This window comes from Neolamprologus multifasciatus, chromosome 3 (assembly GCF_963576455.1).
Source record: "Neolamprologus multifasciatus chromosome 3, fNeoMul1.2, whole genome shotgun sequence".
Taxonomy (NCBI): Eukaryota; Metazoa; Chordata; class Actinopteri; order Cichliformes; family Cichlidae; genus Neolamprologus; species Neolamprologus multifasciatus.
In genome coordinates, this window is record NC_140441.1 from 41,574,888 (window position 1) to 41,597,551 (window position 22,664).

General features: G+C 40.0%; 2 protein-coding genes and 1 long non-coding RNA gene across 3 annotated transcripts in view; 2 read left to right on the forward strand and 1 right to left on the reverse strand.

Moving 5' to 3' along the window:
• Positions 1 to 800: 800 nt before the first annotated feature.
• Positions 801 to 2,788, forward strand: LOC146523246 (uncharacterized). Its single transcript, XM_085145900.1, has 5 exons — positions 801 to 855; positions 956 to 1,666; positions 1,774 to 1,899; positions 1,982 to 2,013; positions 2,099 to 2,788. The coding sequence occupies exons 1-5, from the start codon at positions 801 to 803 to the stop codon at positions 2,216 to 2,218; spliced, it is 1,044 nt and encodes a 347-aa protein (XP_085002026.1). The 3' UTR covers positions 2,219 to 2,788.
• A 5,697-nt stretch (positions 2,789 to 8,485) lies between these two features.
• The window catches only part of LOC146523247 (uncharacterized), a 339,030-nt gene continuing 324,851 nt past the window's right edge, over positions 8,486 to 22,664 (reverse strand). Inside the window, exon 2 of the long non-coding RNA XR_014871552.1 lies at positions 8,486 to 9,235. This is a non-coding gene — a long non-coding RNA (uncharacterized LOC146523247). The remainder of the gene's footprint in view (positions 9,236 to 22,664) is intronic.
• Positions 10,334 to 20,535, forward strand: LOC146523248 (immunoglobulin kappa light chain-like). The gene is made up of 4 exons (XM_085148171.1): positions 10,334 to 10,470; positions 18,288 to 18,995; positions 19,093 to 19,313; positions 19,408 to 20,535. Exons 1-4 carry the CDS (start codon positions 10,416 to 10,418, stop codon positions 19,510 to 19,512), a joined length of 1,089 nt encoding a protein of 362 aa, XP_085004297.1. The 5' UTR covers positions 10,334 to 10,415; the 3' UTR covers positions 19,513 to 20,535.

Genomic DNA, 22,664 nt, shown 5'->3' on the forward strand with positions numbered 1-22,664 from the left:
TTCTGGGAGAAACGAGTGGGAGATCGACAGACAGATTGGTGCTACAGCTCAATTTACTGGTCGTTCTACATCCCTACCTTTACTTATGGTTGGTTTATGGGGGAGATGTTCCGGGCACCTCCCACTGGGAGGAGGCCAAGACATGCTTGAACAATTATTTCTCTTCGCTGGTCTAGGAATGCCTTGGTGTTTCCTGGGACAAGCTGGAGGAGGTGGCCAGGGAAGAGAGAGGTCTGGGCTTCTCTGCTTAGGTTGCTGCCCCCGTGACCCAGTCACGGAAAAGTGGAAGAAAATGGATGGAAAGTCACAGTAAAATAACAAAGAAATAAAAAACAGATATCCAAAACAGAACCTGGCACAAACAGGAGTCAAAACTTCATGACATAAAATCCTAAACACAAACTCAAAAATATAAAAAGATCAAAACTTCCCAAAATGTATCTAACATAACAAACATTAAAAAGGTAATGGTATATTTTGTGTGCTTGTGTATTATTTTTCATGGTTTAATACATTAAATATTTCAAAGTGATAAACTATGGGTCTCACACTGCCCCACACAAACACATTGTGTACAGGATATTTAGTGAGTTGACATCTAATATATCTCACCTCTGATCTAAATCATGATGTTCTTCTGTTTTTTTTTCTCAGCTACTAAGTTTAACACTACAGATGTCATTGATCATGTGATCTAGTTTTCCATATACTGTGTAACTTCTGATTGGCCAGTAAAATCTAATCTTCACTCTTAAAAGTGAAGAGTCGCCATTCTTTTATTCAGTACGACTGTTGGAACAATGGCATCTGCACACATTGTCTTCTATCTGATATGTTTCTTCTTGGGTGTAATTGGTAAGTTTGTGTTTAACCACAATCTAATTCTTTTAAGGTCTTTTTTCTCGGCTGTCATGTTCCACAATGTGTATTTGCTTTGTCTTTCATTTCACCACAGCTCAGAAGAACAACATGCATTTATCCTCCTCTGTTCATGAGGAAGCACGTTTTATATCAGCTAAATCTGGATTCAGTGTGACTTTACATTGTTACTATGAACAGAATGTTGCTGCAATTTTTTACTGGTATAAACAAACTTTAGGAGGGAAACCAAAACTCATTTCTACCTTCTATAAGTCAGAAACCGATTTTGTAAAATTTCATCATCCATTCAACAATAGTGCACGTTTCAGACTAGATAATGAAAAAAGAAAAAAACATTTGATTATCTCAGACTTAAATGTTTCAGACTCAGCAACTTACTACTGTATACGTTCCTATTTCCGCACATCAACATTCTTAGAGACCATTATTGTCAGTGTCAATGATTCAGATTTAAACATACAAGCTTTAGTTCATCAGTCAGCATCTGAGACCATCCAGCCAGGAGGCTCTGTAAGTCTGCACTGTATGGTGCACACTATGCTGAGCTGTGATGCAGAACACAGTGTTTACTGGTTCAAAGACTCTGAAGACTCTCAACCAGGACTCATTTACACCCATGGAGTCAGAAATGATCAGTGTGAGAGGAAAGAAAACAAAAGCACACACACCTGTGTCTATAACTTGAGAATTGAGAGCCTGAATGTGTCTCACTCTGGGATCTACTGTGCTGTCGCCCTATGTGGACACATACTGTTTGGAAACGGGACCAAGCTGGACATTGGGGGTAAGTCAGTTTTCTAGCAGAGGTGACTCACATGCTATTATAAATAGGAGCAGATCCTATTTGATGAACTCAGAGCTAAAAAGGTCTGTCATTTCTTGGTTTTACAGTTTGGCAGGATTCTGCTGCCCTGATGTATTTCTTAAGCGCAGCTTTAACGCTCACCACCATCATCAGCGTGTTATCAACTTTGTCAGTGTATAAAATGAAAAAGAGGAACAACTGCCAATCCAGAGGTTAGAATATGTTTTCATATTTTACTCTTGTGGTTTTAAAACAATCATTTAAGTTTAAATTATTTCCTTTTTTTCTCAGCAGACTCAAACGCGAATGATTCTGTAAATTTAGAGGTGAGTTTTAAAGTGTGGAAGTTCATGTGTTTGTAGGAAACTACATTTCTTGTTGAATTGTTATCTTGATTCTTTTGGTGTCCAGAGCACCCAAGAGGACAACCTTCATTATGCTGCTTTGAGAAAAATTAGGACGAAAGAAGCAAGAAGACAGACGAGCAACACCCAGGAGGAATGTGTGTACTCCGGTATGAAGCAAACATAGTAGAAATGAGGATTTTTAGTATTACCTTTCTGCTGTAGTGATGATTTTGGCATCTTCTCTTTGGTCTGAAAGAAAAATGATTTAACTGCTAACAGCATTTGATCACTTGCATATTTTTGAAAGTCATGTAAATGTAATTCCAGCAGATAATTTGTTTTGGATTTTGGGTTTAATTTATTTTTGAAGTTTCAAAGTTTTAGTTTTCTTTTTGGATTTGTTGTTGTGTTGAGGTTTTTTTTTAACCATTTGAAGTTTTGATTCTTTATTATGGTGGGTTCAGTATTGGACACTTGTTTTGATTCCATATTTTATTGTTGAATGCTTGTGATAAGATTAGGTTTTTGTGGCGGTATTTACTGTATTCACATGATGAGGCTTAGTTTTTGTGTAAAAATGTATAACATTATTGTGAGGAGTAGTCTCCCAAGTGTTCCCGTTGACAATGACTTTCCACTGCATGTTTTTTCTCACCTGTTTAACATTCCAATCCAATCCCACTTTATTTATAGAGCAATTTAAAACAACATGGTTGACCAAAGTGCTTTCCAGCAAAAAACTGTCATACATTAAACAGACAAAGAAATAAATATAAATAACAATAAATAAATACATAAATGAAAAAATAAGTTAAAAATAAATCAGTATATATTAAATTTAATTTTAATTTAAATTAAATTTAAAATAGACAATAAAGTATACAATAAATAAAATTGACAAAATAAAAAATGATTAACAGTGACCAAAAACTGACTAAAACTGAGTAGCTGACTCTAGTACTACTCCTAAAAAGCATTGGAAAAAATATGTTTTTGTAAAAGTGATGGGGCCAGTTGGGGCCAGCCTAATATGCAGGGGCATCTTATTCCATAATTTGGGGGCCACAACAGCAAAAGCTCAGTACCCCCATTGTTTCAGTTTTGGCATGGGGACACCAAGGAGTGACTGGTCAGTTGCGAAGTATATAGGTGTAGAAGGTCTGACAGGTGAGTTGGAGCCAGGCCATTTAAAATTTTAAAAGCAAACAATTGAATTTTTAAATGAATTCTAAAATGGACAGGCAACCAGTGTAAAGAGGCAAGAACAAGGGTAATGTGCTCATTTTTGAGTGTCCCTGTCAGCAGGCGAGCAGCAGCGTGATAGTGAAGCCTGATATAATATAAACCACAATAAAATGCCTTACAATAATCAAGGTGTGTGGTCACAAATCCATCTAAAACTCTCTAAGTCACAAAAAGTGTCACGGCTGGGCAGCAGTCGTGTGGTGGAATGAAAGAGGACCCAAGATGCAGATGGCAGTGGAGATGCAAGTGGAGATTTATTTAAGGTGAAAAATCCAAGGTGAGGGCAGAACTAAACATAAACCTAAACTGGTGAAACTAACACAAACAGAGGACACAAAGCGAGGAACAGAGAAACACGGAGACATACCAAAATTATGCAGAGAAATGCAGACGACGAGACGAGGAGCACAGGCAGACACGCAGTATAAATACACACACCAGGTAATCAGGAAATGGCACACAGGATGGGACACAGCTGGAACTAATGGGCATAACAAGACACAAACCTACAAAGTAAAACAGGAAACTCACAGACTGTTTCACAACACCAACTCGGGGACATGAACAGAACACAGAGGAAGGACACAGGTAGGGATGATAGAAACACTAAACACACAACTCAAACCATAAGAACAAATACAAAACAGCAGAAACTGGAAAATAATAATAATAAACTCAAAACACTGGGTCAACGACCCAGGACCATGACAAAAAGAAATAAAAGGTTTGACTTTAGAGAGCAGCCTCAGCTGAAAGAAGCTATTTCTCACCACTGTATTTATTTTACGGTCATTGTGTTTCAGGGGTAGATAAATCTGACAGTCGTCTGCATTAAAATTAAATGAGACTTTATGTTTTTTAATAATATGGCCACGGGGAAGTAAATGCTAAAAAAGAAGGGGCCCGAGGATGGATCCTTGAGGTACACCACATGGGAGGGGGCGGAGGATAATTAAAATTTCCCATTAGAGTCATGAAACTTCTGTCACACTGGTATGACTTGAATAACTCCAAGAGAGTGCCTCTAATTCCAACATGATGTTCTAGGTGAGAAATTAAAATGTTGTGATCTACTGTATCAAAACCTGCTGTGAGAACCAAAAGCACAAGTAAGACGGAATTCCCAGAGTCAGCAGTCAGTAAGATATCATTAAAAACTCTCAAAAGTGCAGACTCGGCTGTGAAGTGCTTTAATACCTGATTGAAATAGAATAGAATAGAATAGAATAAACCTTTATTATCCCACGGATGAGAAATTTCGGTGTTACAGAGCTCTTACAGTAAGGGAAAATAAAATATAAAAGGAGGACACAAAGTGGTCCTATAAACATAAGCAACCGAAGTTTGCATGCACACACAGCAAATCCAGCATGTCCAAATTAACACTGTCAGATTTGATTTCAACACTTTTAAAGTGTCTATATGGGTCCACACCAGAGAGTGTTAATTTAACTCTTTTTGGAGAGTTGGTATGTTAACTCTGATTTAGTGTTAAACACCAAATCTCTCTGGAGTTGATAATTTAACACTTGGTGTTAAGAGTTTATATATTAACTCTCAAAGAGTATTTTAGTTTAACTACGTAAGAGTTATCTTCTAATTAATTCTAAAAAGCGGGAATTTTACTGTTCTGAACTTCTAGAAATTTCTTTTGGAAATAAACATTTACTAAAAAGACGCAATGGTTTTTGAAAAACATTTATTCTGAACTGTGCACCACAATTTCAAAACATTTTCTGAAAGATGTAACAGTGTACATGTTCTTACTTTCATTAGAATTTCGTTTATCAAAAGGTCTGACATAGGTGAGCTGGTAAATGCAAATAACAGCATTCTCATCACTTATTTCAATAAATACAAAATACAATATGCATGTCCTTCATTCATCACTTTGTGGAACTTCAGCGCACTTCTGCTCTCCCCCATATTCCGTCTTCACAAGCATATCCTATGTGGAGATTGAATAAAAATTAGTTGACACTAATTAATGGCACAAATCAATTGCAGCACAGTAAAAAAAAAAAGGAATCCTTTTTTAGCCATTACTTGTGTAAAGTATTTTCCCAAAAGACAAGGACACAGACAACAGGTAATACTGAACTAAATGTAAAACCTCAGCCTTTTTCATTTTTACCTAAACCGTGTGCACAAAACTCTGGAGGAATCTAAGTGCTAACGTAGAACTCAGTCGGGACTCGGGACATCTGCTACTGCTGTTTGCTCGTTTTTTATGGGAGATCGTTTTCAGGCTTCAAGTAGCACCATTATATCAACATTTCACATTCTAGACATTGTTTTAAGTGTATTTGACCAAGAAATTTGACTGAAAATTCACATGCAAGCTTTTTTTCAAGGCTGTGGTATTTGCCCGCAAACAATACCTTTCAGCTAGCTAAAACAGAATATTATGCTATCAGCGAGCAACATGGCTAATGCCTTTCACACAGCTTTGTCTCAACTCCAAAGAGCCACAGAAGTAAAAGCTAATAACAATAATTGAAACAATCTTTGAAAACATGACTTACCAAGCATGGCAAACAACTCAAATATGTAGAGCAAAATGTTCTGAAACGGCTTCACTTCAGCTTCGATTGGAGCCGTGCTGGGGGCGGAGTCTGTGAATTTACTCTATTGGTGTCATAGCCCCTGTAGGAGTTCAGAGTTAAGAGGTCAAGAGGTCAAGAGTTAATGTTTCCATTGTAACACCTCCAGATTTGAAATAGAAACACTCATTTTTAACACTCGATTTTAACTACTATCATTTTACACCTCAGAGTTACATTAAAAGAATGTGACTCTACTTAGAGTAAAATTAACTCTAAGACTACTAACACCAAAACATTTAACACTTTTGAATTTGCTGTGCAGGTATATACAGGTAACAATATACAGAATATCTATAGAAAAATTTAAAAGAATTGTACGGAGATATGTTTAAAATGTACAGGGTTATGTATAAAACCTACAGAGCTATGTATAAAATGTACAGTAAACGAACAAGCTGGTGAGTAAGATGACCAAAAGAATGTTAAGCTGCATTATAGAGTCTGACAGCTGCTGGTAAGAATGACCTGCGGTAGCGCTCATTCCTACACTGTGGGTGTAAAAGTCTACTGCTGAGCGAGCTACTCAGCGCTCGTACAGTCTCATGCAGGGGGTGGGAGGTGTTGTTCATGATAGATGTTAGCTTAGACAACATCCTCTCCTCCCCAACCTGCTTGATGGACTTCAGCGGATAGTCCAGGACAGAGCTGAACCTCCTGACCAGTTTGTTGAGTTTCCCCCTGTCCCTCTCTGCCATTCCACCACTCCAGCAGACCACAACATAGAAAATAGCAGACACCACCACAGTGTCATAAAATGTCCTTAGGAGTGTCCTTAAGATAGACAAAAATGAATACATCCAAAAAGTCTCTGAGCACGTCATTCACAAGCGCCTGGAAGACAGCGGGAGAATTAGTTAACCCAAATGGCATAACGAGGTATTCAAAATGTCCCAGAGGTGTGTTAAACGCTGTCTTCCATTCATCTACTTTCCGTATCCGGACGAGGTGGTAAGCATTGTGGAGGTCTAACTTGGTGAAGACATTGGCTCCCTGGATTGACTCGAAAGCTGACTAAATGAGTGGGAGTGGGTATTTATTCTTTATTGTGATGTCATCATCCCTCTATAATCAATACGTGTCCGGAGAAACCCATCCCTTTTAGGCACAAAAAAGAAGCCAGCAACGGTCAATAGCACAATCATATGGACGGTGAGGTGGGAGTTAGAGCATTTTATCCATAATCATGATACTCAGAGGGTACCCGGGAAAGACCAGGTGGCTGTGAGATCTGTGGGAAGGAGAACCCTGTGTTTATGGGAACGAGTGATCTTAGTGCGGTTAGCGAGACAAAAAGACTCCAGCTAGCAATCGTTTTCCTGGCCCAGTCAATCTGTGGGTTGTGCTTTTGTAACCCTGGGAACCCATTGATGAGCGGAGTGTCAGGGGAGGGGAATGTGAAAAAGGAAATGGTTTCAGTGTGATTGCCGGACGTAATATTACTGATGAGGTCTGGTCTGCCTCTTTCTTTCTTAATTCTATTATTATTTTTATTTTTTGCTTTTAAATTAAACACAACATGCTTATACAGATTCAACTGAGGGCAATTACTACATTTAGCATTTGTGAACTTATAAGCATGAAAAAAAAAGAAGGAGAAAAAAGAGGAAGAAAAAATTCTAACAATATTAACTAAATAAGGAGTAAAATAACATAAGAAAATTCACGTGGAGTGTGAGGCATGTATTATGATCAGTTAATTTTTAAGAATTCTAGAAATGGCTGCCAAATCATACAAAAACTCGCCAGTTTCCCCTTTCTATCAAATCTTATCTGTTCCCTGGCCACAGGCACCATCTCATTAAGCCACCTTTTAAAACACGGGGCCGAAGAAGACCGCCACTGTAAAAGAATACGTTTTTTTGCAGCCAGCATACCCATTATAATTATCTGTTTTTGTGAAAAGGAAAAAGATTCAATAGATGCAAATGATCCAAGTATAGCCAGTGTACCATCAAGTGGTACTTTTTTCCTAAATTGGTTTGAAAACCACATAAAAATCTGGCTCCAAAAAGCTTTCAAGACAGGGCAATGCCAAAATAGATGTGCAAGGGAACCTTCACCGATATTACATCTATCACATAAGGGGGATACAGAATTATAGATCCGGTTAAGTTTAAGTTTAGAAAAATGTAATCTGTGAATGACTGTAAACTGGATTAGTTTATATCTGGCACTTATTGAGCCTTTCTGAATATTAGACAAACAGTTTGACCATTGGTCCTCAGACAGAGATTCTTTCTTAATTCTTTCGTAATTCTCAGATATCAAGCTTCAAATGGAAAAATGCAGACAATGATATCTAAAAGCACCTTACAGTTACCCAAATAAAGGCCAGCATATCACTTCCAAACTTAGTATATCTTATGGGTGACATCCAATGTTCCCTCTAATTTTTCATGTGTCTGAGCGAACACACAAACTCCCTTGGACCACTGTGAGCAACGAGCAATGAGTCTGTGGTCTGGGAGAGAGTCCTGTAACTCTCTGTCTGCAAAATACAGTATATAATGACCAATGTTGGGTAATTAATTATATAGTTACTTCTTCAAAAAGTAACTGAGTTTTGCAAACAACAAAGTTTTTTGCAGCTGTTTACCTAAAAATGCAGCCAAGGCGTTTTTTTAAATAAACATTTCAAACTATTTACAGAACAATCAACTGTTCTGCATCAAATCTGATGCCACACAAATTATTTGTGTCACTCCAAAAAATAATTTCTGTCCACTATGAGATAAAGGAGAACAACAGCCTGATACCTGCAGGCCTGACAACAGGAGATGTATCACTCCTGTAACACCTGTAACATTCAGCAGTCGCCTTGTTGTTCTGACACACACAACAAAACTATTGACTACACTACACACTAACTACACAAGATTTGCGCTAAACGTAGCAAATCTCACACATCTCAAAACACCGCCGTCACTCCTAAAACTTCCCCCCTTCCTAAACATCTAAATACCATGTTGCCATATCATTTTTTGATCGAAAGAATGATATGATATTGGTCGACATGATATTGGTCGATATGGTCCTTTTTCGAACAATAGGAAAGGGTGGGGTTTTCTGGTTTTGTTTTTGCTCACAGGCGGAGAGTGCTTTCAAGCATTTTCCTTATTAAATGCTGTTTTTACCGTTTCTTCCTGCAGTAAATATAAACAACGATAGTGTTCAGGAAGAAAACCAAACACTGCATATTTTTTATCATAACTCTGGTTTTATGTGGCCGATCAACACAATTTGAAAACTGGTATAAAGTCCCCAATTTTTCCGTCAATTGTTCTGTCTGTCCTGCTCACATTTCCAATGGTTTTACACGTTGTCATTAACGTGGCTTCACTCCACATCAGCTACGCCGCTTTGCTAGCTAAAACACCGGTGTCGGCACATAAGGACGATGTCATAGCCTGTCAATGACGTTGATTAGCTGCGTATATACAAATGTGAATCACATTATTGGCTGGACTATGGGATGAGGTGACATCGTTCTGATCCCATACGGGAGCAGCCAGTCACTTACTGACTAACACTGCAAAACAGAATTGTTAAAGTATTCATTTTAATTTCACTTCCGGTTGTTTTGGGGTTTTTTGTGCGCAACACAGATTTTCTGTGCGCAGAGACCGTGCCAGCAGTGCGCAATTGCGCACACGCACAGCTTAGAGGGAACATTGGTGACATCGAAGCTGTAATACAGTTTAAGGTTGTTTCACCTTCATTAGTCCATGGACAGGTTATCACAAATCCACATAGATGGATCTACAGTCAAACTGCTTCATATATTTTCACTATATCCAAAACTACATATGTTTTAGAAATCAATTTTTGAGTCTTTTTTTGAAATATTTGTACAAACAGTGAATCCATCTCCATACTCTTTGAGATTTCAGTGTAAAGGGGCATCCCATTAGATATCTCTCTTAGTGAGGATGATGTTCTCTGCTGGCTGGAAGACTAAATAAAGGACGTTTTGCCTCCAACATTTGGCCGATTTGGATTAGACAGGTTATGTGTCATATTCATCTTGAATCTCTTATAACTGTAAAAACATAGGTTGTTGTTCAGAGATGCTCTTCAGCATGTTCAAATACAGCTACTGTTTTCTATCAGCTCCTTGACCTCTGGCAACGCTAGAGATGATTGTGCTGAAAAACCTTCCAGATAAGCAGTTTCTGAAATACTTAGCTCAGTCAACCTTACAACAGTAACCATATTATTTCACCAGACAGAGAAGGAGGAAACTTCTATGTCTGTCTATGCACAGAGGTCAGTGTCTCAGCTGCTCTCTATTGGCTCCTGGCAGCTGTGCTGTCAGTTGTAAAACCAACAAGTAACAAGTGTAATAACACGCTCATATGATATTACAAAATTGATGAGTCTTTGTTTTTTCCCACTATAGCCATGTGATCATGTTTCCTTAAAAAGACATGCTGTGTCACTTCTGCTTGGCCAATCAGGCACAGTCTTCTGTAAGAAGAGTGGAAAAAAAGGTTTGAGATTCTTTTCATTCAGCACGATTATTTCAAGAAGATGACATCTGTGAAGTTTGTCATCTATCTCTCATGTTTGTTCTTGGGGGAAATGGGTGAGTTTGATTTTGAAAGTTTCAATATATTTTCATGCTTTAAAGAGTCCATAACCTGCATTTGGTCTGTCTTTTATTTCACTTCAGCTCAGACAAACAACCTGAATACCTCTTCTTCTGTTCCTCAAGAAAGACGTTTCATATCAGTTAAAACTGGGGACAGCGTGACTTTGCATTGTTACAGTAAAGGTGATTGAGCTCCACGGTTTTACTGCTATAAGCAAACTTTGGGAGAGAAACCAAGACTCATTTCTACCTTCTATGTATATGAAAACAATCCCACATTTTATGATACAATCAAGAGTGATCCACGCTTCTCCCTGGATTCTGAAACAGGTCAAAACGACTTAATAATCTCGGATGTGCGCATTTCTGACTCAGGAACGTACTACTGTATATGTTCCTATTTGTACACATGAACATTTTCAGAGAGCATTACTGTTGGTGTTAAAGATTCAGATTTGGACATCAAGGCTGTGGTTCAACAGTCAGCATCTGAAACCATCCAGCCAGGAAGCTCTGTGACTTACCCCACAACGTCACTTGTATGTGACACGAACGCTACAACAAAGGTAGGCGTTGTCATGATCTGCAGCTGCAGATTGTGTGAAGCAGAGAGAGGACCAAGGTGCAATAACACAAGAAAACAGGAACTAGTTTTAACCAAAGACGTGCCGTTTATTAGGTTGAATGTAAAAGTACAAATCAGACAACCCAACTAATAACTAATCGAAACTTGGAAACACGAAGGAATAGAGACACAGGGGGGTAAGAACAGATGACCTGAGAAGGAACAACAAGGAAACCCACACAATATATACACAAAAGGGTGATTAGGGAGAGTGGAGGCACATGGGAGCACAGGAGGGACAAATAACAAGACAGGGGAAGCAAAACTGAATGCACTGAATACTAAATACAGGGCGAGACACTGTCAAAATAAAACAGGAAGTAGCATGAACACAGAGACTCAAAAACACACACAAGCTTGACAACCAGATGGGGATACATGAACATCGAACATGTGGGGTGGGGGGGACAGGACACAGGACACCAACACAAACATAAAAAACAGAGACATGACTGGGGGGAAACAAATAAACACAGAGGAGACAACAAACTCTCACTGGAGACATGGGGATTAGACAAAGACGCAAAAGCAGCCTAGCTAACAAGAACCCATAAACCAGAGTACAAATAAACTCAGAGACATAACAAGAACTAAACTGAAGACTAAATAAAACCGAACTTAAACCTATATAATCTTCCTCAAACCTAGAATAATGAATATGAAAAAATAAACTCAAAATGCTTGGTCAAAGACCAGCACCGTGACAGGTGTCAAGGTGATTTTATACCTGCTGCTTAATCTGTGGTACCTGGTATCAAGTATTATCGCCTAATGGAAAATCCTAAAAACGGTGTGGAGCTGTGCTGAGCTGATTGAAGCAGGTACTAATGGCAGTCTTTTTTTTTTTTTTTTTTTTTTTTTTTTTTTTTTTCGCCTGTCCCATTTGGTTCTTTAGCCGTCAGAATTGTTGTCTGAAGACCAACAAGGATACCCAATGGATTTATTTTGCCAAATGGATCATCATGGCATTGCCGTATTGGTCCATTTGATCGACCTTTGTTTTTATTATTTATTTTATTTTCAGTTGTTACAGACGGGACAGACATGAGTGAGGGATAGGAAAGGGAGAAAGAAAGAGGAAGGAAAAGAAAAACAGAAGGGGAGAGGGACAGTGAGAAAGGGGGGAAGAAAAAATATCTCCGGGATCACCTGTTGAGAGAAAAAGAATAGAAAACAAGCAAAAAAAAAAACAAAACAATACAACATACTATACACAACACCATCGCATTAATCTAGCTAAGTGAAAACAGCAGTAAATACTAAATATTGAATGTTGTTGTGCAGCACGCAGGACAGACAGCGCACAATGTGCTTTGAAGTAGCAGCCAAGAAAGGTGTGATTTAAGTCTACGAATAGTGAACACCCATGTGCACACCTGTGTGGATCGGCGCGCTTGTATTCAAATGGTTTCCCCATGTAATGGTCTGCTAGAGGATGTAGAGAGCCATAGCCCCGTCCCCCAGGGCATGAAGCAGGCATGGAGGAGATCCAGGCCCCAGACATCCAGAGGCCCCAGAGTGCAAGAGCCCAAGGAGGACCAACGGAGGGGCATCCGTGCCACCTTCATGGGAAGGGCTGAGGATCCCCAGATGAGGGGTCACCCAGTAGCCACCGGGCAGAAGCTAGAGGGGGCTGCACCGGCGTGCCCGCCGGCTCTGCCGGCAGCCAGCTGTGCCAGAGTGAACCGAGCCGCAGGCACAGAGGCCGGAGGCCCGAGGGCCCCCCGCGCCCCGTAAGAGGCCTGACCGAGCAGCAGGCGCCAGGCCCCGCCAAGTAGTCACCGGGAGTGAGCTGGTACATACCTGAGCGCCCAGCCCCGGACACCAAGAACCACCAACGCACCGACCCCTGAGGGCATCAGTCACCGGCAGGGAGTGTGGTGAGGGGAGATAGGCCTCCACACTTTGGAGGGCCTTGGAGTTCCCAGAGAGGTGAAGTCTAAGACCCGACCTGACATATAGACACAGACAAACAGGCACACACAGACACAGACATGCATTCCCACCCTCATGCACACATATACAAACACTCAGCACTCACCCAACGCAGGAATAAACGTAAATGGACATGTACACACAATCACACTCCCCAAACATACTCTATATCCCGGGTCCAGGTATCCTCACCCCCAGAGATGGAAACGGCACCTAGACCCAAGAGATGTTACCCTTCCCTCCGGGGTGGAGGCAAGCAGACCGCCCCAGGCTCCGCAGCAGCAGGGAGGCCAATCGGACAGCCAGCATCTCTTCCCAGCCCCCCCGCCCCGATGGCTAGCAGAGAACAGGGGTGTGTTAAGACCCCATACCTCCCTCCTCCCGCTCAAGTGTAGTGTTGCTGCGTGTTGCTCTAAAGTGTATTTAAAACAAGGGAGAGCATGGTGCTGCTGCCAGAGAGCAGCAGGTGTTAGCACGGCCCCTCCCGAGAACCCTCAATGTCTACATGGATTTAAAATTGAGAGGTGGGCACCGGCGCCAGAGGCAGGTTTGAATACACAGACCGTCTACTGGACGCCGTTAACGTGCCCACCCTCAAGGCCCTATATATATATATATGTGTGTGTTATGAGAGTGTAAGTAATGTGGATGTCTAAGTTGTGAGATAAAATTGAGGCACAGGTGGCCAGAAGAGGACAGAGGGGGGGGGAATGTCTCCCCTGCACCCTGGTGACACACCCGCACCCCAAAGCCCTACCTGTGTGGGTGGGTGTGGTGGAGCGTGAAGAGGGAGGCAGACGGGGATGGGGAGGAAAAGAAGGGAGGGGAGGGTGTCCCTCCCTAGGGCCAGCTCCCCCGCTGACCCCAATATGCACCCCCGTCCTCTGGTATCCACCAAGGCAAGGGAGCCCAGGCCCATCCAGACCGGGGCCTACGGCAGCAACACCGCCAAGCCCCACAGGACCCGGGGCAGCCCACTCTACCCCACCGCAGAGGAAACTGTACCCACCCCAACATTCAATCATCTCCCAGACTACACAAGACACAGACACCCAGGTTAAGTTTATTCTCCACCTCTCCTATGTCTCTCCCCCACCTGCAGAGTGGACTCCTGCAAAGATGGAACAACCTCCCTGCCAGTTCAAGAGCCCCCCGGTTAGGCCGATGGCAGTCTAAAGAGCTTGGATAGAAAGCGACTGGACTTCTTTAAGTTTCATGAAGACATTTCACCTCTCATCCAACAGGCTTCTTTGGTTCTAAAACCAAATGGGGGAGTGTTCCAGGTACTTAAACCCTAGTGGGGGTTGTCACATGAGCCAAGGTATGAAAAAAGACGTGGATCATTATCGCCATAGGTCTTGGGTGAAACCATTGTGAGACTTTGCATCACCCTATCATGTGACCCATTGAGGTGACCGGACAAAAGATATGAGTGGGGGTTTAGATACCTGGGACAGGATCTCAAGACTAAATTGTAGGTGGCGGACAGTTGTTGTCGTAAACCACCCCCTCTGTTCAATGATGGTCGCTTTCTATGGTGCTTTACTTCTGAGCAAACTAAAAGTAACATAGTGTATGCTGTGCAGTGCAGCGAGGAGTGCTCAGACCTCTACATTGGAGAAACTAAACAGTCACTCCATAAACACATAAACACAGGGCACCTCATAGAAAAGCCAGCTCTTGTGACGACATCCAGTAATAGTAGAAGTGAGACATTTTTAACCCTTTAAAACTGGTCGGAGCGGCACGCTCTGTTTTGTGTAATTATTTTTAAATCCCTGTAGAACTGGAACGTAAGCGAGCGCAATAATTTTTTTTGCACATGAAACCAGAGGAATTGTACTTATCTTATCTTATGCCATCAGCTTGTCCTAAGTCAGGGTTTCTTTCCACATATGGCTTGGCAAAAACAACATAAAAAGCACAAGGAGCAACAAAAACATAATATTCCAGAAACACGCTCTGCTGATCCAATCGGCTATTCTTGTTCTTGTTGGAATAGAGGTCAGCGTGAACTATTGCGTGTCCACCATTACCTTGCCAAAACCGGAAGTGACATCATTTTCGCGGAAAATGTAGTTTTTTTACATTCGGGGCCTTATAAGCCTATACTGGTGTTTTTAAAACTCATATTTGGCTTTATGCTTTTCTGAATAGTTTCTGGGATGCTTAGATCTCAAATTGCACTGCAGGTCATAGTTTATTTTGATGCACATGCTGTTTTTTGGCAAATTTGCATTATAATATTTATTTTTGTTTTTTCTGCAGTATATTAAAATTGGTGTATCTCAACAATAAAACTATGAAAACACTCAAAATAAATTTCCTGTTGTTAGAAACTATTTTGTGCAACTTTTTTGTATTTACAGTTTTGAGGGACAAACCTCTTAAATTTATCTAACTAGAAATATATGTAAAAAAAAACAAAACAAAAACGATTTTAAATTTTTTGTAGTTTGTTGCTCTTCTTTGCAATTTATGTAGTTATTATATACATATTATCAAAATGTGGGCTATAACGGTTATATTGATGTATAGCAACTTGAAATGCTCCCAAAAATGGCACTACAGCATGTAAAAATATAAAGATAACTCTGACTTGGTTCTATGGTACGTCATAAAGGGTTAAGGAAGGAATCCTATTAGAGCATGTTTAAATGAAAGAGTTACTGCCTACTGCTTTTCATTTCTTATTTTGTTTCCTTTACATGGAATTGAATTTTTTTTATGTTTATGTATTTAATTGTAATTATGAGCATAATAATAATCATATTAGTAGTAGTAGTAGAAATGCATCTTCAAAATGAACATTATTCCAACACTATCACTACTACTAGTAATAATAACATAATAATAATACTAACAATAACAAATTCAAGTACAAGTACCAAACCTGGCATCATAGAGCAAAATAATTAGAAAAGAGACAGTGTTGTTGTAAACAGGTGACACATTAAATAAATATTTAAGAAGTTTCGGCAAAACAAATGACAAAAAGAGATTTAATATCAAACACAATTGTCAACTCATTACACTTTGAATTAGTGGTGTGAGAATCGATGTTGAAAAACCGATTCTTCACATAGAGATGTTTATCTTCTAGAATTGATTCTTATATTAAAATATTGATATTTTAGTAATTTGGGCAAATTTTGTTCTTCACCATTAACAAGAACACAGTGGAAAGTACTATAGTATTGAAATCATCTGTACGGCTCATTCAGTTGATAATGGCTGATCACAAACAGCTAGGACACGGTTTGTGACACATGTTGAAAGACCATAAGTAAATCATAACACAGGATATGATGATGAGTTTATGATAAGGCGAACTGGAGAGGAGGCGAGAGACAGGTGCTGCCAGGGTGAGAGAGATTTCACTCGTGGAGTCCTTTGGTGCTGCAGAGAGGCACCATCCTGGTACAGAGGGAGAAAATGTGGAGCTGTCAGCGACGTGCAGCACTGTTGCTGAATTTTGGAAAGCAAATTACGTCCAGGCTTAGGTCTTTGTGTTGATGTTTAAACAATGGAAAATCCCTGCATTCTTAAAACTACAGAATCCTATATGTTCAAATTTACATTAATAAATATGGTGTATCTGAAGTAAGTACTGAAATAAATACATGCTACAATAAATAGCTGTAAGAGATTAGCTTGGAATAATATGTGTCCCTGATGTTTAAAAAAAAGCCACCTCCTCTGTTTGCCTGCGGTACATACGGTTCCTCCTCTTCCTCCTCTTTCTCCTCTTTCTAGGGTTTCTGTTGCCTGAGGTATTCACTGAGCACACGGTCAGTTGGGGCCATCTTCCTGATGTATTCGTGGATGTAAACTGTCTCATCCTGGACTGTGGTGCTGACTCTCACCAGTCCCCGGCCTCCTTCCTTCCTTCCAGTTAGCATACACCCTCAGGGCGCTGGACTTGGGGTGAAACCCTCCATGCATGATCAGGAGCTTCCTGGTCTTGGTGTCGGTGGGTTCTATCTCCTCCTTTGGCCATCTTATTATCCCAGCAGGGTACCTGATCACGGGCAGGGCGTAGGTGTTTATAGCTCGGATCTTGTTCTTACCGTTCAGCTGACTCCTCAGGACTTGCCTGACTCAGTGGTTGCAGCTTGCATATCATTCTCATCATGGTTCCCATTTGGCTGTGGGGTCTGCAGGTACTTGTAGCTGTCCTCAATATCTGCAATGTTGCCTTCTGGTAGTTCGATCTCCTCAGCTTTGACTACCTTCCCTCTCTTTGTTATTATCCGACTATACTTCTTCAATCCGAATGATATTCCGATGTCATTGCTGTATATCCTGCTGGTGTGGATCAGTGAATCAATGTCTCATTCGCTCTTGGCATACAGCTTGATGTCATCAAGCTGTATGCAGGAGGTGGCTGACAGCTGCTCCAATCCGTAGTCTGTATCTGTAGCCAGTTCTCGCTGAGGGTTTTCAGACCTATATAATTTATGCTGCACTTGAGGAGATCCAGCATGCACTGAAGATTTATACATGCAAGTAGATATTAGATTTAATGTGAGAGTCTGACAGTATAGAAACACATCCTTGAATGAGATTGGCCAAATTTAAATCAGGTATGTTTTTGGTCTCTATTGTTTGAATAATAAAGTAATAAATAAATACATAAATTAATACAGAATTACAATATTTACTTTCAGTGTGTTCCTTTTCATTAGCACATGTATGCAGAGATGAATATTTATTGACTTTAAATCAACAAAGAAAATGGTTTATTTATTTCTTTAAACCAACATCAGATTCTTCGTTGTTGCTTACAGAGCATTCAGTTGAAATCCACAGGTATAGCAAAGTGACTGACTGTAAGATATGTATATATGTCAAGAGATTACATTTTATATAGCTCTCACCATGCAATATTTCTGAGACACTGAGCTCAACACTATAGGTAGCAGGTGACATGTGATCAAGTTTCCTTAACAGGACATACCGTGTCACTTCTGCTTGGCCAATCAGACTCACTCTTCTCTCTTAAAAGAGGAGAAAGGGTCAATGCTCTTTACAACGAGCAGAGCGATATGAGCACAATGACATCTGCACAGTTCGCCTTCTATCTGACATGTTTGTGCTTAGGAAAAATGGGTAAGTTTTTTTTTGTTTGTGTGTGTGTGTTTGTGCGTGTATGTGTGTGTTATAAAATGCAGTTTGAATCTTTTAACATGAATGACGATGATTTCATGAGACCATAATTGTGTTTACTTTGTCTTTCATTTCACTTCAGCTCTGACGAAAGACCTCAAATTCTCCTTTTCTGTTCATCAAGAAAGACGTTTCATAACAGCTAACAGAGGGGACAGCGTGACTTTGACTTGTTTCTATGAAGGAGATGTTGCTGCGAGGTTTTACTGGTACAAGCTGACTTTGGGACAGAAACCAAAGCTCATTTCTACTCTTTACAAGTTTGACACCAACGCCACCTTTAGTGATGAATTCAAGAATGATCCACGATTCACAGCTGATGCCGAAAAAGGAAAAATCTACTTAAAGATAACAAATCTGGACATTTCAGACTCTGCTACTTACTATTGTGCAAGTAGCTATTCATTTAAGTTTGAATTTGGAGAGGGCACTATCATCAACGTAAGAGGTTCAGAGCTGGATATCCCAACTTTAGTGCAGCAGTCAGCTTCTGAGACCATCCAACCAGGAGGCTCTGTGACTCTGAACTGTACAGTACACACTGGGACCTGTGATGAAGAACACAGTGTTTACTGGTTCAGAGACTCTGAAGAGTCTTTCCCAAGAATCATTTACAGCCATGGAGGCAGGAATGATCAGTGTGAGAGGAAACCCAACACACAGACACACACCTGTGTCTACAACCTGCCAATGAAGAGCCTGAATACGACTCATGCTGGGACGTACTACTGTGCTGTTGCCTCATGTGGACACATACTGTTTGGAAACAGGACCAAGCTGAACTTAGAAGGTGAGTCACATTCAAAAATACATTCAATTCAATTCTCGGCTCATTCCTATAATACAGCTGATGATTCTGCATGTTCTTCTTCTCTTTCACTTTGCAGATGAGGTGGGATTTCTTTACTTGGTGCATGTCCTGAATGGAATTGTTGCATTCACTTGTGTCCTTAGTTTGTGTTTGATGTCCGTACTGTTTGTAATGATCAAAAAGAAAAGCATCCACTTCACAGGTAAGTGTTGTTGTAAAGCTGATTCATGCATTGAATGTCATGTGCTAAAAAGATTTTCTTCTGTTTTTCAGAGTCTCATGGAAGCTTTTCAGAGGTAACTAAAGAAATGAAGATGTAACTTCTGTTTTGGTTCAGCAATTTTTATCTTTCAAAGAAGCACATTTGTGATTTACTTTTTTCCTTTACTAGGATCACCAGAACATTTTAAGGGAGAACAAAACAAACCGATCAAGAAGACAGCGGGATGACACCTGGAGTGAATGTGTCTACTTTACGGTAAAGCAGAAGAGCTGAAAATGTTTCATCTTTGTTTTAAAATATGTGATATTCAGAGACAAAGTACAGGATTCCTTTATCTATAGTTTTGGTTTTACGATTTCACCTAAATGTGGTAACTGTAGAGATGTTCTTTCCAATAAATCTACTGAAGAAGCTTTTTAAAAACAAACATGCACATGTGTTTCCAGTTTATACCCATCCCAGCTATTCTGGTACTGTTTTATAGACAGAAAAAAATGAACACAAATACTGTTATTCACTGGCAAACAACTACTTACTTTAAATATTAAGCATGGCACACTGTCAAACGACATAGAGCTGTTAGGATCATTCTTTGTTTCAGTGTCAAAAGCTGATGCTTTATTGTTTTTTGTGAGGTTTCGCAGATTTTGAGAACTATCTTCATGTGACCCATCATACCTGTGTGTTTAAATTTGGTAAACATTTTTATGTTTGTTTGAAAGGTACTTCGGTCATTTTGAAATCCATACTTTTATTTTGAAACAGGAAACTGGCACAAAACCGTTAAAGGGCTTGTTAGTAACGTTTCTTTTAGGATATGGTAAATAGTGTGCCTTAAAGTGAAAAATATGTATGTTTCCTTTGCCAATTAGTTCCTGGCTGACAGTGGCACAAGGTTTGTTAATGTTTCCTTTAACGGAATAAATTACGTGCAATCAAAATGTCGTTTAATAGAGTTTATGTGTTGTTAACCTTGACCTTGACCTTTATGTGTAGTTGTAAGTTAGTGAGGTGATATAATGAATTGAGTAATGTAAATTTGATGTATATGCTATATGTGAGCAGGAGAAATTTGTTTCCTTTGATGTTATGGTATTAATATTGCTGGTTTTGTTTTGCTTCTAGCTCTTACGGTGTCTTCACTGAATGTTTCAATAAAAACCTTTCCAATAAAACCTCTGTGAAGCATCAGTATAAGAGACCATCATTCAGCCAGGGATGCTACTCTGTGTAGTCATTCATCAACATTAAATTAAAATAAAAATAATAATTACGGGATAACAAAGATCAGCCTCCACACTTCATGATCCATGATTTGACTTTTCCATAATGTAATGAGCAACTGTGATATCAGGCTGTAAGAACAATCATATTTTTAACAGTACCGGAGAGTAAAATTTTATCTCCAATTCTTTGCATCAGCTGTCAATGAAAGCCTCTTGTTCCAGTATATCATAAAAATAAAGGACTGTAAAGAGTACACCACTGCTGTCTTTTTAGTTCTCCTGATAATAACATATTTATAATGAGCCCGAGCTTTCCAACCTGTTTATTTAAATTGTTTTTGTGCATCACAACATCACCCTGAACAGGAAAGAGAGGGGGTTTTGGTCATCATGTGCTCTTCAGATTGAAAGATGTTGTAGGACAGATTTAGTCTGGGGATCCATGGTTCATGTGTGTTTATGGACTATATTTGCTGATCGGCCTTGGGGTGGCGCTCTATGGGCTCAAATTGTGGTCATAAATATTTTGTTCTTGTAAATCAAATGCGTAGTTGTGAACTGAGTTTTGTAACCATGTAAACTGAAAGTGTTATTTTTGTGCATCTACATACATCCTGTTTGTATGTCTTCTTTGTGTGTGTTTGCAAAAAATATTTACACAAGTTGCAAATTATTTTTGTTAAGGTCTGGTAACAGATGCATAGCAAAAAACTATGTGTAAAACTCCACGCTCCAGTTCCCTGGCTGTGTGTGACTTCCAGCTTGCAAGTAGTGATGTGTCGGTCGCGAACAAACTGGCTCTTAGAGCCGAGTCTTTGAACTGAACGAGCCGACTCGTGGTTTGTTTGTTTTTTTCTTTCTCTCACCCTCTCTCTCGCACTTTTTTCCGCTTCACTCCGCATGCAAGCCTTGTGCTTTGCACTGGGCAGAGGGGGGAGGGGCGGTAGTTACACTCACAGTAGCACAGGAACAGAGCGGGAGGGAGAGAGAGAGAAAGAGAGCCAGGGACAATAACGTCACATTAGAAAGGTATAGTAATCATCCACAACTATTTTCAGTTGCGGATGATAAAGGATTCAGAAAGTTTATTCATGCAGGCTCATATGACAGAGAATATGCTTCTTCAATTTGTTTTCATATTTTCATTTATGTTTAATTGTGTTGTTGTTTGCAGTGTTTTGTGTTGTTTCACTTTAAACTTGTTTAAAAGGAAAGAGCTGAAAATTTAAATAATTAAAAGTTGAAATGTGAATAGTTGGTTTTTGTATTATATGAATTTCTCATGGTCCCCGTGTCTGCCTGGCTGACTCAGGTTGGCTACATATGTTTCTTGTTTACATCTACCTCTCTCACGCTTGCCGTGTCTCGCCGGGGCGGAGCTTATTGCGAGCTCCTGCCCTGGCCCTCGCACCTGAGATTAATCACACACCTGTGGCTCATCGCGTAACCTCATCCACTACTTAAGGCAGTGGCTGGAAACATCTCGTCGCTGGACTATTGAGTAACCTTGGTAGTAAGCTCCGGAGTACTAGTTTCTTGTTGTCTTTTCACGTCGCTGATTGATGAGATTAATCGGAACAGGAATTCCGTTTCCCTTGGAGCCCTTGGTGTGCAAGATTGGTGATGTGCTGTGTTTTGTGGAGTCCCTCGTGTGTGAAGAGCTCCTTTTCCTTTTCCCCTGTGCCCTGGATCCCCCTTGCCCTCTCACTTGTATGAGAGGGCACCTGGTGTTGTATACCAATAAACTGAACTGTATTTTAGCTGCCCCGTCTGCGCTTGAGTCCATCCCACATCATGACAGATTTATTTATTACATTTTATGTGGAGTGAATAAATAAAAGTATATTTACTGTGGCCGCTAGAGACAAAGCACATACGAACTCCATAGTACATACAAACTCTGAAGCACATAAAAACTCCAAAACGTAAAAACTCAGAAGCACGAAAAACCTCCAAAACACGTACAAAACACAACAGAAGTGCTCCAGGATGCTAGTGTCAGTGTTGAGCTTTTGTTACCTAGTGGCTACACAGCCAGGAAGTACCAACGACCAGATTTGTTGTGTGGTAGTAACAGGTAAATAAACATTTTTTTAATTATTTGAATATATATGATTGCTTGTGTATAAATACACAAACAATACACACATGCTTTCAATTGTGTAATTTAATTGATCTCGGTAGCTCTGTTTTGGAAGT

What these genes read in the sequence shown, in the direction of transcription:
- LOC146523248 (XM_085148171.1), top strand. Translation starts at nt 10,416, where the DNA reads ATGACATCTGTGAAGTTTGTCATCTATCTCTCATGTTTGTTCTTGGGG. An exon ending in GACCAAGCTGAACTTAGAAG is followed by an intron (nt 18,996 to 19,092) that starts GTGAGTCACATT and finishes TTCACTTTGCAG; the next exon opens with ATGAGGTGGGATTTCTTTAC. An exon ending in TCATGGAAGCTTTTCAGAGG is followed by an intron (nt 19,314 to 19,407) that starts TAACTAAAGAAA and finishes TTCCTTTACTAG; the next exon opens with GATCACCAGAACATTTTAAG.
- LOC146523246 (XM_085145900.1), top strand. Translation starts at nt 801, where the DNA reads ATGGCATCTGCACACATTGTCTTCTATCTGATATGTTTCTTCTTGGGT. An exon ending in GACCAAGCTGGACATTGGGG is followed by an intron (nt 1,667 to 1,773) that starts GTAAGTCAGTTT and finishes TTGGTTTTACAG; the next exon opens with TTTGGCAGGATTCTGCTGCC. An exon ending in ATGATTCTGTAAATTTAGAG is followed by an intron (nt 2,014 to 2,098) that starts GTGAGTTTTAAA and finishes TTTGGTGTCCAG; the next exon opens with AGCACCCAAGAGGACAACCT.